The 16,128-nt window shown below is 37.1% G+C and overlaps 1 protein-coding gene across 1 annotated transcript in view; it reads left to right on the top strand.

Annotated features, from left to right (window-relative positions):
• The window catches only part of LOC145798448 (peroxisomal ATPase PEX1-like), a 33,704-nt gene extending 18,051 nt beyond the window's left edge, over window positions 1-15,653 (top strand). The window contains exons 6-17 of the mRNA XM_082885981.1: window positions 936-1,027; window positions 3,200-3,273; window positions 3,443-3,665; window positions 5,232-5,325; window positions 5,463-5,617; window positions 7,066-7,296; window positions 9,204-9,404; window positions 10,570-10,695; window positions 10,773-10,834; window positions 13,909-14,026; window positions 14,828-15,112; window positions 15,202-15,653. Coding sequence (XP_082742107.1) covers window positions 936-1,027; window positions 3,200-3,273; window positions 3,443-3,665; window positions 5,232-5,325; window positions 5,463-5,617; window positions 7,066-7,296; window positions 9,204-9,404; window positions 10,570-10,695; window positions 10,773-10,834; window positions 13,909-14,026; window positions 14,828-15,112; window positions 15,202-15,240 — 1,700 coding nt within the window. The 3' untranslated portion in view covers window positions 15,241-15,653. The remainder of the gene's footprint in view (window positions 1-935; window positions 1,028-3,199; window positions 3,274-3,442; window positions 3,666-5,231; window positions 5,326-5,462; window positions 5,618-7,065; window positions 7,297-9,203; window positions 9,405-10,569; window positions 10,696-10,772; window positions 10,835-13,908; window positions 14,027-14,827; window positions 15,113-15,201) is intronic.
• The last annotated feature ends 475 nt before the right edge of the window (window positions 15,654-16,128 follow it).

Consider the following 16,128-nt stretch of genomic DNA (forward strand, 5'->3'; position numbering starts at 1 on the left):
ATTATATTGGCTAGGGCTGCACAAATATCCAAATAACCCATTCTACCAGACTGACCCAAGAGACATGGACGGTTTCGAAATTATGTACAGTCGGCAACAGACCTGAGGATTACATATTTTTTAGTATTGGTTCGGATTGTGGGTTTGAATAGACCAAACCTGCCGAACCAAACCCGAACGAATATTATAATAAAAAATCCTTGCCCTTCCATGTATCGTCGTTTCGTTGGTGCTTTTGATTTCTTTTGTCTTCTGGAACGCCCACGAATGATGAGATTAGGTAAAAGTCTCTTCTTTTTTTATTTCCCAAGGCAGCTGTTTCATCTCTTTCTAAGAAAGAGAGATTGTGAGCCACCCTCTCTATTCAGTTTTCCATTTGTGCACAATATAAAATGAGTCGAAAAAGCAATTTAGGAAGTTGCCTTTCTATTTGTGAAGACTGCATGTATCCCAAGTTCTCTCTTGAACTTCCTAAAATTTCCCATTTCTTTTGAAGTTGCTGTAAAATTTTGTTGCCTTGTTCCTGTTAATATATTGATCCTTTTAAGGCAGGTTAGAACTGGCAGAGAATGCCTTATATTCTTTGGCTGAAGAATTGGAACACTTGAACGTTTTCCTGCTTTGCATTGGATTACAAGAAATTGCTCAGTTCTTTTCTTTATGTAACTGCTGTATCATACCATGCCAACAAAAAGGGCATTCAGTTTTTCCTGACCTAAATTATCTTGGCCATCGTTCGTTAGAAGAGTTAGTGATCTCAACTTTTTAACTGGGTCCTTAATGCAGACAGTAGTCTTCTGTGATACTGTTTTTTTTTTTTATTAATTTTTTTTTTCTGATTAGTGCTATGTTTTAGTTTATGATTACTGTAAGCACCCATTCTGCCATCTGATGAAGCTTGGATCTCCCTAACATTCTATCTTTTCTACCTGCAGGGTTGATTGTGCTATTATGTCCTGCTTCTGGGGGGATGTTGAGTAGTTATAGTCTTCCTTTCCCTGGACATGTTCTAATACATGGACCTACTGTGAGTTCTTCTCTTCAATTGCCAAAATTTCTATTTGGTAATATAATGTTTGCTGGTGAAGCAAAGGTTCCCATAACCAGCAACATAAATATCATGGACATTGGTCCAATGCTTATTGTGCACTTTACATATTTCTGAGACATAGTTATAACCTTCTTTGTGCATTCTTGGTGTTTAGAGCTCATATATTGCTTCTCAGGATTAATAAAATTTCTGCCTAGGTAATGCAAGTTTATATTTTGTCTTGACTTGTGAATAAGGGTAGTTATAGAGGACATAACTAAATTTTATGTTCTATTTGGTGGTCTGGAACATAACTGTATGTGTTCTAGAATTTGTGCTGAATAAAAATCAATTACTTATCAGTACTCTGTTATAAAGCACTTGGATACTTTTAGAGTGGAGTCGTATTTGTATTGAATGCCAAAACTTCTTGGATATTAGCGGATATATGTTTGACACTCAAATTATCCGTGGTGTAAAAATAAATTTTTGAAAAGTATCCAATGCTTCTTATAAACTCTAGGATATCTATCATTGCATCCCGAATATTGATGTGCTTCATTCATAAAATATAGCATTAGAGTACAATTGTATGAAAAACAAAACAAAGTTTTAAATACTTTTATACTGTTTTCCATAGAAAACATCTTGTGGTTGTGATGTGAGTGATTCACGCGTAGGAAACTTCTAACCAAATAGAAATGTGTGTGATCAAGGGGATTCAGCATTGTTTCTTTCTTTTTCCAGTTGCAAGAACTTCCTATGGCATCTCATTAGTGAAATGCCCTCAACAATCCTCAAAGGTTGAAAAGGATATGGCAATGTGGCCCACAGATATAGACAAATACAGAACAAAATCCTCACATTACTAAAGAGGTCCGATGTGTGAGTGAAATGCCCTATGACAGTAGCACCAACGCCAACCATACTGCACATGTCAGCTAGTGTGAGAGGATTAACACTCGTCAAACAATGCCCAATGCGTGTTGGGCACACTATCCAAACTCTCTCTTCTCTTGCTCTCATGATATACGGTTAGGGTTCCGATCGAAGTCCTTTTGGGTTCAATCTTTGATTTTTAGAGCTTGTGATCCTTGTTTTCCTTTACTTTATATGACTTTTGTTTTTTCCATTTCTCTTTTCCATTCGCCTTCTTCCTTTTCTTTTTTGTTCTTTATTTGGTGGCTTCTTTTGCCCTTGGCTTCCTCTTGATAGTGTGGTTTTCCTTTTCCTTTTGCTTCTCTTTTTTTTTCATCTTGGATCCTTGTTTTGGGTTTCCATTTGGGTTGTTGTCGACTTTCTTATGTTTACGGTTAAGCTTTTCCCATAATTTCTCTGTGGCTTTTTGTGGTATTTCATCTTCCTGTTTTGATTAAGTGACATGTTAATTATGGGGTTTGTTGGTATCAGTAAGGATGGAGGGTTAGGTTTGGAGAAGGGGATCCAAAATGGCAGCGTTTTGGATGGGGAAGATTTGTAGAGGGTTTGAGAGTTTCTAGAAAGTGTTAGAAGGGAGGTGGGGTCTTGTCTCAGGGGGTTTGGGATTGTTGAGTGGAAGGGGAGGTTTTGTTGAGAGAGGGAAGAGGTTTTGGATGTCTTAATTGTTTGGTGCCTTTTGACCTATTAGTTAAAGCTGACGAACGAAATGAAAAGGTTTAATTGTGTAATTTCCATATGTTCATGTTTATGGCATTCATATGCTGATTTAAGTTGAGTGGTATATTACAAAGTTACTTCTTGAAATAGTGCACATATAATGCAATTATAATCAATGCTATACATAATCCCATTTCTTGCCTCATTTTCTCACTCCTAGATACAAAGCAATGGGACCCACATTCATAAATGCATATGGGACCCACTCACTTGTGTCTTGGAGTGAGAAAGGAGGAAAGAAATAGGATTCTTTGTAGCATTTTTCTACAATTATCTACCTATTTTTCTACAATCTACATACTTTTTTTGTTTTTATTTTTTCAATTTCTCTGTGAGAGTGGAATAATTGTTGTGAATCTTGATGTTTAACATTGACACTGAAAAGAAAAATTCTGAACTACTATGGGTTTTCTATCCATTTTGATAGTGCAGCACCATAACTGTTAAACATGCCTTAAAGAAAGTAGCATTATGGTTTAAATTTTAATATGATTGTCATGTTCCTTGTTTTAGGGTTCGGGGAAAACATTATTAGCGATAGCTGTTTCAAAATCTGTTGAAGAACATGAAGACATCTTGGCTCACATGTATGGAATTATACAATACATTCATATATTGTCTAGTTTATAATGAAAATGTTTGTTCAATTTCTAACAATATGACAGTAACTGAGACTTCATTGATTATTTTTAACTTCTTGTTTAGGCTTGATTGTAAAATCTGTATTAGCATTCTAATGAATATTTGTAATTCCAGAGTTTTTGTTTATTGTTCTAAACTTGCGTTGGAGAAGTCTGCAACTATTCGGCAAGCACTTTCTGGCTATGTATCTGAAGCTTTAGATCATGCACCTTCAGTTGTCATTTTTGATGATCTTGATAGCATTATATCATCCTCCACTGACTTGGAAGGATCTCAACCTTCTTCTTCCGTCATTGAGCTTGCACAGTTTCTTACAGATATTATGGATGAATATGAGGTAAAATTTGTGTTATAATTTACTCATTCAACATTTTCAAGATGGAAAGAAAAGTTCCTTTTTATGCTAATAAGATTTGTTACTGACTTACTGTGCATTCATCGGTGAAATTGACCGGATTTCTTTATTATTGTGGAACAAAAGCTAGACCATCAACAATTAGATGTTCTAGATGAACTAAAATAAAATTTTCGTAAAGATTCATTCAGCTACCTGTGGGTTGAAGGAATGATGCTTCTATTGTGGTTTTGCTTTCCTCAAATGTGCTTTGGGAAAAATTTGAACCGAGAGACAAAAATAATGAAAATATGAACTTTGTTAAAGCTTAATTTAGCTACATGTGGAGAGTAGTTTGAATATGGAGAGTAGCTTCATTTAGCTACATATGGAGAGTAGTTTAAATCTCTTATGGTGGATTGAGATACTGTTTGTTCTTCTCTAAAGGAAGGGGGTTTGGGCATCTTTAGGCCTGGCAATTTTTAATCAAGCTTTGTTGGGGGAGTGGTTGTGTAGTTTTTCTTGTGATACGGAGAAGTATTGGAGGAGGTGGTGCAGTGTAAATATGAGTGTGTTCGGGGGCTGGACGTCAGAAGAGGTTACTTTGTCCTATGGTGTTAGTTTATGGGAAGGTATAAAAAATGGGTTGGTCTCCTTTTTCGATCACATTTCGTTTGTGGTCAAGAATGTTGAGCAGATTAGGTTTTGAAGCAACAGATGGCGTGCGGATGACAGTTTGGACTACCCATCGTAATATTGCCCGTTTGGCTCTTGATGGTCAGGCTTTGGTGGGTGACTATTTGAAGAGGAAGGATGGTCGAGTCTTTTGGAACATTTTTCTTTGTAGAGGGCTAATGATTGGGAAGAAACGGAGTTGTTGGATCTTCTTGGGCTTCTTTATTTGACTTGTATTGGTGATGGTGGTGATGCTGTCCAATGGTTGAGATCTCTCTGTGCAGTTTTGTGTTATCTTGCTATGTTTCTCTGGCCGGTTTAAGGGGATCTTCTTTCCCTTGGAAAGGGGCTTGAAGTACAAAATTCCCGTCTAAGGTGGCCTTGTTTGTTTGGTGTGCTTTGGATGAGAAGATCCTTATTGTTATGATTTAATTAGAAAATGGCAAGTACATGTTAATTGGTATGTGCAAGCATGATGAGAATCTGTTAAGTCACTTTCTTATTCCTTGTGAGGAATGGATTGGTTAGCAAAATAGTAGTTTATTATTTTTAATCAAATTCTCCATTCTTTTGTGGAGTTAAGACTCTTCAGCTACTTCGTGTTTATATTGTTTGAAAATATAACATAACTATAAATGTGTGAGATTTTGATCATTTAGCGCACTCATTCTTCTGGAAAAAATTTCTTTTTTATTTTTGTTTCCTTCTCTGAATAGAATTGAACGAAGTAAGGTATGTATCATTGGGTATTATGGGTACTGAATTGTGAAATAATTTTAGTTACCTTTGGGTAATCACAAAATTGCAGTATATGGTGCCACAACCTACTGTTGTAATTCATTACCTTAGTTTTTCTCAAATGGGGCAACTTAAGCTTCTTTTTACACTGTGCAGGAAAAGCGGAGGAACTCATGTGGAATTGGCCCTATTGCATTCATAGCTTCTGCCCAGTCTCTCACTAATATACCTCAGTCTTTGTGCTCTTCGGGTTAGTTACTCTGTGACTTTAAAGTCCTATTCAATAATGGCTAATAGATAATTTGAAGAGCACTCAAACAGTCTTTCTCTTTGCACTTTTGGTTTTCATATTCTAAACTGTGTATTTTGGAATTCAATTCGAGTCAGGAAGGTTTGACTTTCATGTGCAATTGCCTGCTCCTGCTGTCTCTGAACGTGGTGCTTTATTGAAACATGAAATCCAGAAGCGTTCCTTACAATGTTCTGATGTCATCTTGTTAGATGTAGCTTCCAAATGTGATGGATATGATGCATATGATCTGGTATTTTGCTCGTTTCAAAGTTTCTTGAATATTTGATTGCAAAATCAACCTCAATTATAAGTTATCATTGTTTTGGTTTTACCTTTATTACTTGATAGGTTTTGTGACACTTCCTTCGATGCTCTTTGTGTGTGTGTGTGTGTGTGTGTGTGTGTGTGTGTGTGTGTGTTTATAATTATCATGTGCTCTATGGAAAATACTGAATCCATTAATAATGACAGGTAAGCATGTTATGTACCTGTATTTAAATTCCATTCTACAAACCAAATAAATGGAGAACACTATTCCATGATATTTCTTTAGAAGCTTTTGTTCACTACTTTAAAGAGTCGTAGAATATTTGTCGTGGCAACACTGACAAAGTACAATTTGCTTTTCGGGAAACAAGTGCGTTAATGCATTTGTAAGGGAATGGATATTCATAGACTTGACTTTCTCCAGAGAGAATCACAATTGATAAAGCAAGTATTGCAAATTTTGGGCATGCGGCAGCTGGTTTGATCAGCCTTTAAGTGGAAATGTTGGTTGCAAGAATATCTTCATAAGTTGGGACATTCCTACTCCATAATTCTGCAAAGTAGCTCAATGACAGTTTTGTCAGTGACATGCAAAAATAAATAAAATAAAATAAAATAAACGGCATTTCCCTTATGCTGTCATAATAACCGTGGATAAGTTATTTATTTATTAATTTTTTGTAACATGGTATGTGGGTTGCTTACTTGACCTCATCTAGCTGCACTGACTACTACCCTAACCTTATGTTGATCTTAATTGTCTACACCTTCCACATCAATTGTGTAATCTCCTAAGTTGAATGTATAACATTGGTTAGTTTGAGCATCTCTATGTACTACTTTATATGTTGGCTTCCCCCTGAAAATTGATTCCCTTTTGACTCCATGGATATCATTATTGCAGTGGGAGTGAAGTAGATATTATTTCTCTTTATTTGTTAAGCGGTTATATTTTATATTTCCATTTTATTACTTTCTTGTGCTTATATAAATATATATATATATATATATATATAAATATATATATATATTCATATTTAACGTTTTCCTGAAGAAGGTGTCTGCTCCAACAATGTTTGAGTTTGCTATATGAATTAGAGAAGAATTTAGTTCAATTTTATTTTCATTTGTTCAGATGGTGGCAGAGGTGTCAGTTATATTTAGTCCATGTTTGTCTTCATACTTAAAATCATGATTAATTGCTCTGCCTTATTATACCTTTGAAGTTTTCGATATTTGATGGATGGTCTTACTTATGTTTTATTGTTCGAGCCTCATAAATTATTTGTATGTTTTTGAATTTGTTCGATATTGGCAATTGAATCTTTGGGCAAATGTGTTGCTGCTTTAGACTCTTTAATTTTTCTACTAGATATATATACTCCATCATGCCATGAAACAGAAATCGTTATAGCAACTTTACTGTTGCAGCAAATACTGGTTGATAGGGCTGTTCATGCTGGGATTTGTCGCTTTTTGTCTTATGATTTGGCTCTTCTAGAACATGAGAAACCTGCTTTACTTGGGGAGGATTTTCTGCACGCAATGCAAGGGTTTCTTCCAGTTTCCTTACGTGACATTAGTAAATCTGCTCATGAAGGCGGTCGTGCTGGTTGGGAGGATGTTGGTGGTCTTACGGACATCAGGAATGCCATCAAAGAGGTACTTCTTTGCCTGTTGGTCCTGTACCAGATGCATTTGTAAACCATAAGATTATCATTTTTTGGGGGCAATTAAATTGCTTTCAATTGAATGAGAGGACTTCTCCCTCTAGTTTGTGCTTCATAAGGCATGCTTTTACTTTTTGCAATGGAAAATCTCGCATGTACCGAAGTGTGCAAAGCAATTTGATTTTAAGGTTAGAAAGTTTATATGCTGATTTGGCTGGATTATGAGGCCTATGGTTACTATACAGATAACACTTATTTTTCCGGTTGCTTATTCTGTTTCCAAATTAGATTAAAGAGAAGGAAATGTGATTCCGGCCGGCCGACATAATGGAGCAAAATGTCATGCAAAAGAAAATAAAAGAAACCTTAAATCTCTTAACCCAATAATATTCTCAATATTTGAGCTTTATAACATTGACAATAAGTTTAATATTTATAGGCTAACTACAAGGTTTTTAATATGGAAAATCCTGAAATAAAATCAAGCCTAAATCAAACAAATCCCTAATCTCAATCAATTTCTTTCCACTCCCCATCTTTCTCCCTGGATAAGAAAAACTCTCCTCCAGACAGTTGTAAAAGAAAAAGCGCTCCTGAAGTTCACGCTGTCGTAGCACTTCCTCAACCTAGATGGCATGAGATCGATGAAATGCATCCTCAGGCTAAATATCGGTTGCTTGTATCCCAATGAAGTAAGTGAAAAGAAAACCGAGCTGATATGGTCACCTAAGAGTGAGGTGAGGCGAGGGCTTCATTGAAGCAAGGCGAACACTAAGTATATTTTTTTTAAAAATAAATAGTTTAGACAAAAACACTAATATTTCCAAGAACCATGATGGATCCAACATTCCAAATAGAAATAATAGGTGACCTAGATAAACACAAAATCAACGTTAAGATGGAGCCATGAAATTTTATATAGGTATAGAAATTTTAGTGGCTTGAAGAAGAATCTTGAAAGGAAAAACCAGGGACTTCTCAAATTTTGTTTTTATTTTTAAAAAAAGAGAGAGATTTGAAGAAACTGTGAGAAGAAAAAAAGTTGAAGCATCTGTGAAGAAGACAACTCGAACAACCTTGAAAGGAAAAATCAGGGGCTTCTCGGATTCTTTAAAAAAATAATCAAAGCAACTGTGAGAAAGAAGAACTGTTCAGTGTTCCTTTGACTGAAGAATTGTTCCTTCGACTGAATAATTGTTCCTCTGTGCCAATCGATTGTATGTATGCTCTGATCTTTTAGAGTTTCACATAGAATTTATATTTAGAGAGGTATTAAATGTAGTCACTGTGGTAGGTAGTTAATACAAACTACAAAATTCAAGAAATGAAGGGCCGAGATTTGAAGATAAAAAAATTCAAGCTGGGAAAAGCTCCCAGGCAGCTTGCGTTAAAGCTTGAGGTGCGCACTTTTAGTGCTCAAGTGTCACTTCTTTGTATCCCCTCACCTCAACTTATGCAAGGTGCCAGAGAGTTGCCACACCTCGCCTCACCCTTAAACCAGCTCCGCATCATGCTTTTCACAACAGTGAGTGGCATAGATAATCACCAAGAGAGAATACTGTGTGGACTTCTCATAACATTAACAAACTGATCTCCATGAACTGATTCGGAAATATAATCTCAACTCCTGTAGAAACATCAACAGGCAGAATAGGAGGCTTCTGTCATGCAAATTGACTGACTTAGATTTAAATAATGACAGGAATACATTTGTGATGTCAATCACAACATGAGTTCTAAAATTTAATTTATGCCTGTACGGTCTAAAATGCTATGCTATTTTCCAAATTTGCCTTGTACCATCTCTCTTTCACGTATTTCGTTGTTGTCTCTTATATTTCTATGCCTTTTATTATTGTTAAATTATTGTATCTAGTTTTTCTGATATCTATATTTCAGATGATTGAGTTACCTTCAAAGTTTCCAAATATCTTTGCACAAGCTCCTTTAAGGCTGCGGTCAAATGTTCTCTTATATGGTCCTCCTGGTTGTGGCAAGACACACATTATTGGTGCTGCTGCTGCTGCTTGTTCACTACGATTTATCTCTGTCAAAGGGCCTGAGCTGCTGAACAAATACATTGGTGCTTCTGAGCAAGCTGTAAGTGAGAAATGAAGGCTCATTGTTAACTTCAATCATTCTCTTACTGAATTAGTGTTTGATTCTAACTAATCTTGCATTCAATTTGTGATGTTTGTCTGAGTCTTGATTCTGAATTTTTGTTATGTTATCGCATCATATTGACTCTGAGAGATTGTTTTCTTTCCTCCTTATTTATTCTTTTCTTTTTGCCCCAGGCAATATTTATGGCTGATAGTAATTATTTCTATTTTTTAATCATTTTGCTACTCAGATATTTTCTCAAATTGGAAGACATCAGGAGAAAAGATTTTGTGAACTGTATTTTAGTTATTTTAGTCATTACCAGTACTTAGGGTTTGATTTGATATATAGTTTGCAATCTTCATTCTTCGGGACTCTTTTTTGTATTTCCTTTTCTGGCAATATCAGTGGTAATCCAAATTTACTTCTTTTTATGCCTAACAAATTGATATGGAATGCACATGTACCTCTTAAAGTGTAAGTTTTTGTTCGATCAGTGGCTCATTAGAAGATCAATACCTAGAACACAACTCAGAGGAGACCTCATTTGTGCTCTCTCCACAATGGTGCATTATGTGTAAGGAGAATGAGGTGATCAATTGACTATCTTTTTTTTGCATTGTCCAGTTTCCTTGGAGTTATGGCGAAGTCTGCTTTTTGAGGTGCAGGAGGATTGCCTGCCTCCACAATCTCCTAGTCAAATGCTTACTCTTAACTTTATGGGTTTTGGTTCAAGCAAGAAGGCTCTCATCTTTGGAAGTGTGTGGTTTTCTATGTTATGTGTAGTGTGGCTAGAAATGAATGCTAGGGTATTTGAAGATAAGGCTAAGGATCTTAATGGGATTTGGGACAAGGTTCACTTTATGGCATCTTTTTAAGCTTTGGTTACCTCACCTTTTTAAGGGGATTCCATTAGACTTAGTTAATAGTGATTGGAGAGCGGTGTGTGATTTGTAACCTTGTTTTCTTTTTCCTCTTCTTGTTATAGAGAACTACATGTCTTTCATTGAACTTGTTTTACCCTCTCTTGATAAGCTTAAATAAAATTCTGTTTTGTTGCTGATCAAAAAAAGAAAATAAAAATAAAAGTAAAATATTTTGGTGAAGCAGATGAGCTCACATAACTAATATGATGACGCTGTTGCCCGGTTTTTGGTTTCAGGTTCGTGATATTTTCTCAAAAGCAGCTGCTGCAGCCCCATGCATTCTTTTTTTTGATGAATTTGATTCGATTGCTCCAAAGAGAGGGCATGACAATACTGGAGTGACTGATCGTGTTGTTAATCAAGTTAGTTTCTTCATTTACTCCCTACTTATGTTTTCTTTTAACAAACTTGCTTATTGCAGTTTCCTTATGTTTTCCAGTTTCTGACTGAATTAGATGGTGTGGAAGTTTTGACCGGTGTATTTGTTTTTGCTGCCACCAGGTAAGCTCCTGTTTAGAATATAAATCTGCCCAAGATGCTCAGTATTATTGTTTCTAAGCAATTTGTGGGAGACAAAAATGTAGAAATTTAATGTATAAAGAGAAATAGAGAATTGTATTATTGATTGATTTATATTGATATCTATTACAATGATTCATGATTCCTATATATAGAAGAGGGTGAGTGTGTAGTAGGTAAGGAGTAGGTGAAGTGGAGGTGGTAGTGGTGTAGTGGGTTAGGTTTAGTGGAGTAGGTGAGGTGGTAGTGGTGTAGTGGGTTAGGTTTAGTGGAGTAGGTTTAAGTGGGTGAAGTAGGTGGAGAGTAGGTGGATTTTAACAGCCCCCCGCAAACTCAAGGGGGATAGGAAGTAACCAACTTGAGTTTGGAGAGAGTAACAAAACAAGAAAATACATAAAAATAAAAGATGATAGGAGACACTGTATGGTCGTGTCAGACCATTGGTGAAGACACTGGATGGTGGTGTCATAACGTTGTAGAGGACACTGTATGGTGGTGTCATAACGTTGTAGAGGACACTGTATGGGGGTGTCATAACGTTGTAGAGGACACTGTATGGTGGTGTCATAACGGTGTAGAGGACACTGGATGGCGGTGTCAGACCGATATAGAAGACAGTTTATGGGGTCATGTCGGACCGTTGTAGCAGACAATGTTGTGACAGTTTACGGAGTCTTGCTGGACCCTTGTAGAAACGAACCGGAATCAATGTCGGGACAGTTTACAGAGTCTTGTCGGACCCATGAAGGAGCTAACCGGAATCAATGTCGGGACAGTTTACTGAGTCTTGTCGGACCCATGAAGGAGCTAACCGGAATCAATGTCGGGACAGTTTACAGAGTCTTGTCGGACCCTTAAAAAGTCGCACCCTCAAAAGGTGTGCCCAATCTTTCAAAATGCGTGCCATCAAAAGGCGTGCCCAATCCATAAAAAGGCGTGCCATTAAAAGGCGTGCCATCAAAAGGCGCGCCCACTTCATCAAAAGACGTGCCCGACAAAAAGCGTCGAGCCATCAAAAGGGGCGCCTGACACGCGGCGATGCACGTGATTGACAGAGCGCGTGTCGGCCTCGTCGTCTCTGTCTTTATAAACCAAAGCGAAGTCTGAGGCTTGGAAGCATAAAAAACCAGTTGAAACCTCTTCGCTCTCTGTAACATTCTGTAACCAACCCTTCTCTGAAACACTCAGCAACCCAAAAACATGGCTTCTTCTTCCCGTTCAGCTACTCAGAACATAGCCTCTTCTTCCCGTGGTCTGCTCACTCTCTTTCCCGACCTCAACGAGTCAACAAGAGAGATAACTGGTGCGGTGGCCTGTGAACCTCAACCAAACACCTCTGGTTTTGCTCCGTTGAACTTTCCGATGCGGTCGGTGGAGCAAAAAATGGCAGTGCAAACGGATATTGAAGCTAATCAGTATACATTGAAGTCCTGTGTTGAAACTATGACTGCGGTCACAAACTTGTCGCACCGGCTGCAGAGTAGGACAAATGAGGTGCAGCAGTTAAACGCCCAACTGGCTCTGCTCCAACGCATGTATAAGGATGCGCGAGCAGAGATAAGTGTGCTAAAGGCGGAAAATAAGGAGCTGAAGCGGAAGGCCACCGTTATGTTCCGATTTGGAGGTCCGCCATATGCTGTAGTTGAGGAGCAGGGTGGAGTGATCGTGCCCAGTGGAGTGGGAAACACGGAGGCAACACCGTCAAGGGCCGCCCAGGACGGAGGCAAGAAGAAAAGACCGGCGGAATAGGCGAAAAAGTGAGGTCGGTGGGTGGCCGTCTGCAGAAAAGAAAACAAATCTTGTGGTGTTGTGGTTGGTGTTGTTGTGGTTGTTTTTTTTTTTTTTTTTTTTTTTTTTGTTAAAATTGTGATCGGGGTTGATCCCTGAGATGAATAAAAGATGGTTTGGTGTGCAAAGCTATATGGTATGAATGGAATTTGAAAAAGATTAAAAAATAATGTGAAAGAAAAATAAAGAAAGAAATAATAAAAATATATTTGAAATCAAAATGAAAGATGGGGGAAATAAGGAAAGTGGTTTGAAGAAAATAAATAAAAATAATGGATTTTGAAATCAAACGGAGGAGAGAGAGGGGATACTAAGTGCTTAACCTTGCTCTGATACCATGTAGAAATTTAATGTATAAAGAGAAATAGAGAATTGTATTATTGATTGATTTATATTGATATCTATTACAATGATTCATGATTCCTATATATAGAAGAGGGTGAGTGTGTAGTAGGTAAGGAGTAGGTGAAGTGGAGGTGGTAGTGGTGTAGTGGGTTAGGTTTAGTGGAGTATGTGAGGTGGTAGTGGTGTAGTGGGTTAGGTTTAGTGGAGTAGGTTTAAGTGGGTGAAGTAGGTGGAGAGTAGGTGGATTTTAACAAAAAAAAACCTTGTCTACTAGTGTAACAAGTCCAGTTCACTCTCTGCCCTGCCATATAGAAGCTGTTAGATATCCAACAGAAAAAAGAAAAAACCTTGTCTACTATTTGGTTTAGCCAACCATTTTGGGATGCTGCTGCACTACCAAAATAATTTATGTGTTGCATCTGGACAATAGTTCTATATTGCCTCTGGAATTGCTGATTACTGTTTATAATTTGAATTATGAACTGAAAACACACTCTTCACTAGACTTAATTACAGCAGACATAATTTCTTAAGTACACATTACATTTTTCTGGAGAAGCTTGCGTGAAGCATATTTAGATGCACTGAACACCTCTGTTTTGTGTGAAATGTCATGAAAATATGTTATCTCAATTTCATGTTTTTGTGACTGACTGGCAAAACTTCTTAAATTCTTATGTATTTTTTCCCTAACGTTGTGTTTGGTTGGGGGATTTGAAAATGGATTTAGAAAAGGAAAGAGAAAAGGTGTAAAATTAGGTGAAATGTAGGTATATTTTATTCACATTTTACCTACGTTTTCCCTTTCTATTTCCAAATCCTTTCCCAAATCCCCCAACCAAACACAGTGTAAAATTTGTCAGTTTATTCTAATTATGTCATGTTGGATAAAAATTGACCCCTTGCATTTTTGCACCGAACAGTAGGCCTGATTTACTTGATGCTGCACTGTTGCGACCGGGTAGGCTAGATCGCCTTCTCTTTTGTGATTTCCCATCAAAACATGAAAGGTTTGATATTCTGACAGTTCTTTCAAGAAAGGTTAGTATTAATCTTCAGTTAAGTAATATATTGAGTTGCATTCCTGGTAACTGTATTTATATAAAAACAATGTCCAATTAGTATATATTAATGTGTGTTTGGGAGGGAAAAAATTAGGTACACAACTAATCGTTTGCATAATGCACAAAGTGGTTGTCCTGAGACTTGAACCCACAACCTTAAGGTAGGCCAAGGTTTTACCATTGAACCAATAGTAACTGTATATATATATGTCTACATCATTTTACTTTAATGAGGTCCACTCGACTATTATTTCCTCGGGGAGGTAAATATTCTTCAGGGGCAACATTGGTTGGTATAAATATTGGTGGGACATGTGTCAAAAATTAGCCCGAGGAAATGGGATTTCCTCAGGCTCTACTATCTTCTGCTGATTAAAACTTTGTTTGTCTCTGGAGCTGTTTAGTATTCATCTATTTCACAATTCTCTTAGGGCATATTTGATTGGGTGGATTAGAGCATGGGATTGGGATTATTAATCCGTGAGTCCAATTATCCTATGTTTGTTTTAACATTTTGGTTTAGGATTATTAATCCAATGGATAATTAATCCAACAAATTTGTAAGATTATTAGTAATGGGGTAGTGTTAGGATTATTAATCCAATAGACATTAATCCAATTGGATAGTGAATACCACACTAATTTAATAGGATTATTAATACTTCACTATTAGTCTTGTGAATCAAACATGACCTTAGTGCCTTTGACTGCTTCTAAAACAGCACTTGTTCCCAAATTTTAGCCATCTTAATCAGTTAGCTGGTTGGAATTAATGCAGTTACCATTGGCCAGTGACGTTGACTTGGAAGCCATTGCCTATGTGACAGAAGGATTTAGTGGAGCCGACCTCCAGGCTCTTCTATCTGACGCACAGCTTGCTGCGGTCCATGACCTTCTAGACAGTGCAGAGAGCGACAAGCCTGGAAAAATGCCAGTCATCACGCGTAGTCTTCTGAATTCTGTTGCTTCCAAGGCAAGACCATCTGTGTCGGAAGCAGAAAAGCAGCGATTATATGGCATTTACAACCAGTTCTTGGATTCAAAAAGATCTGTTGCTGCACAGGTCTCTCTCTCTCTCAGCAATGTACACAGTTCCTTTAAATCCTTTTCAGAATGTTGCTAGTGTGTCTAACAGATAAAACTTGTTTGCAGTCAAGAGATGCAAAAGGCAAAAGAGCTACTCTAGCCTGAGATTTGAAGCAGAGACTGCAGTGACGGAATGTGGAGAGCAAATGGGCAACACTAACATTATCATTAGCCAACATTGCCCATTACTCGAGAAGTGGGGCCCGTCACTCAGTCAAACAAAGAGAGAGAGAGAGAGAGAGAGAGAGAGAGAGAGAGATAGAGTCTGATTTGGTGATACATTTTTTCCTATTTGCTGCAGGTTTGCTCAGTTGATCGGTGCTCTTATTATTTGCAAATAATAAGGAAGGCTTGATGATAGCCCTTCTGTGAACATTTACTCTTAGCTTTATGAGAAAGGCAACTTTTTCCTGTACCTACACTTCCGTGTTGTAAAAGTTATAATTTGAGAGAAAAATAGCAAGGGTTCTGCTGGGTAGCTCAAAAGTTGCTACCCCGAATGGCTCGAATTTGAAAAACGGCGTCGTTTTCCAATTTTTTTTTTGTCATCTTCCTTCGTTCCTCTCTTTTCTCAACATTTGAGAGAAAAACTTCATGATTGTGCAAAAACTTCAGAACCAGAACCTATATGAGAAGATGATGAACAGAACCAGAAAATTGAAGTTAAAACAAAAGTCTATTTAAAGTCTATCATCTCTACAGAATCAGAACCTCCTTCATCTTCTTCCTCTATTTTCTCTCTAAAAATTACCAAACTCACCACAAAATTGAAGCAAGATGATGAACAAATCTGATTTAGGGGAAAAAAAAATTATGTTGAACAAATTTATGTTAAACAGATCTGATCTGTTTGTGTGAGATGAAGCTGAAACAAAAATTATAATCAACTTGTTAAACAGATCTGATCTAATCTGTTTTGTTGATTTTCAAAAAAAAAAAAATTTGAAATAATAATAATCAACAATAACATCTTCATCAACAGCAACATCATCA

Source organism: Camellia sinensis, chromosome 9, assembly GCF_055761805.1.
Source record: "Camellia sinensis isolate YWXY chromosome 9, ASM5576180v1, whole genome shotgun sequence".
NCBI lineage: Eukaryota > Viridiplantae > Streptophyta > Magnoliopsida > Ericales > Theaceae > Camellia > Camellia sinensis.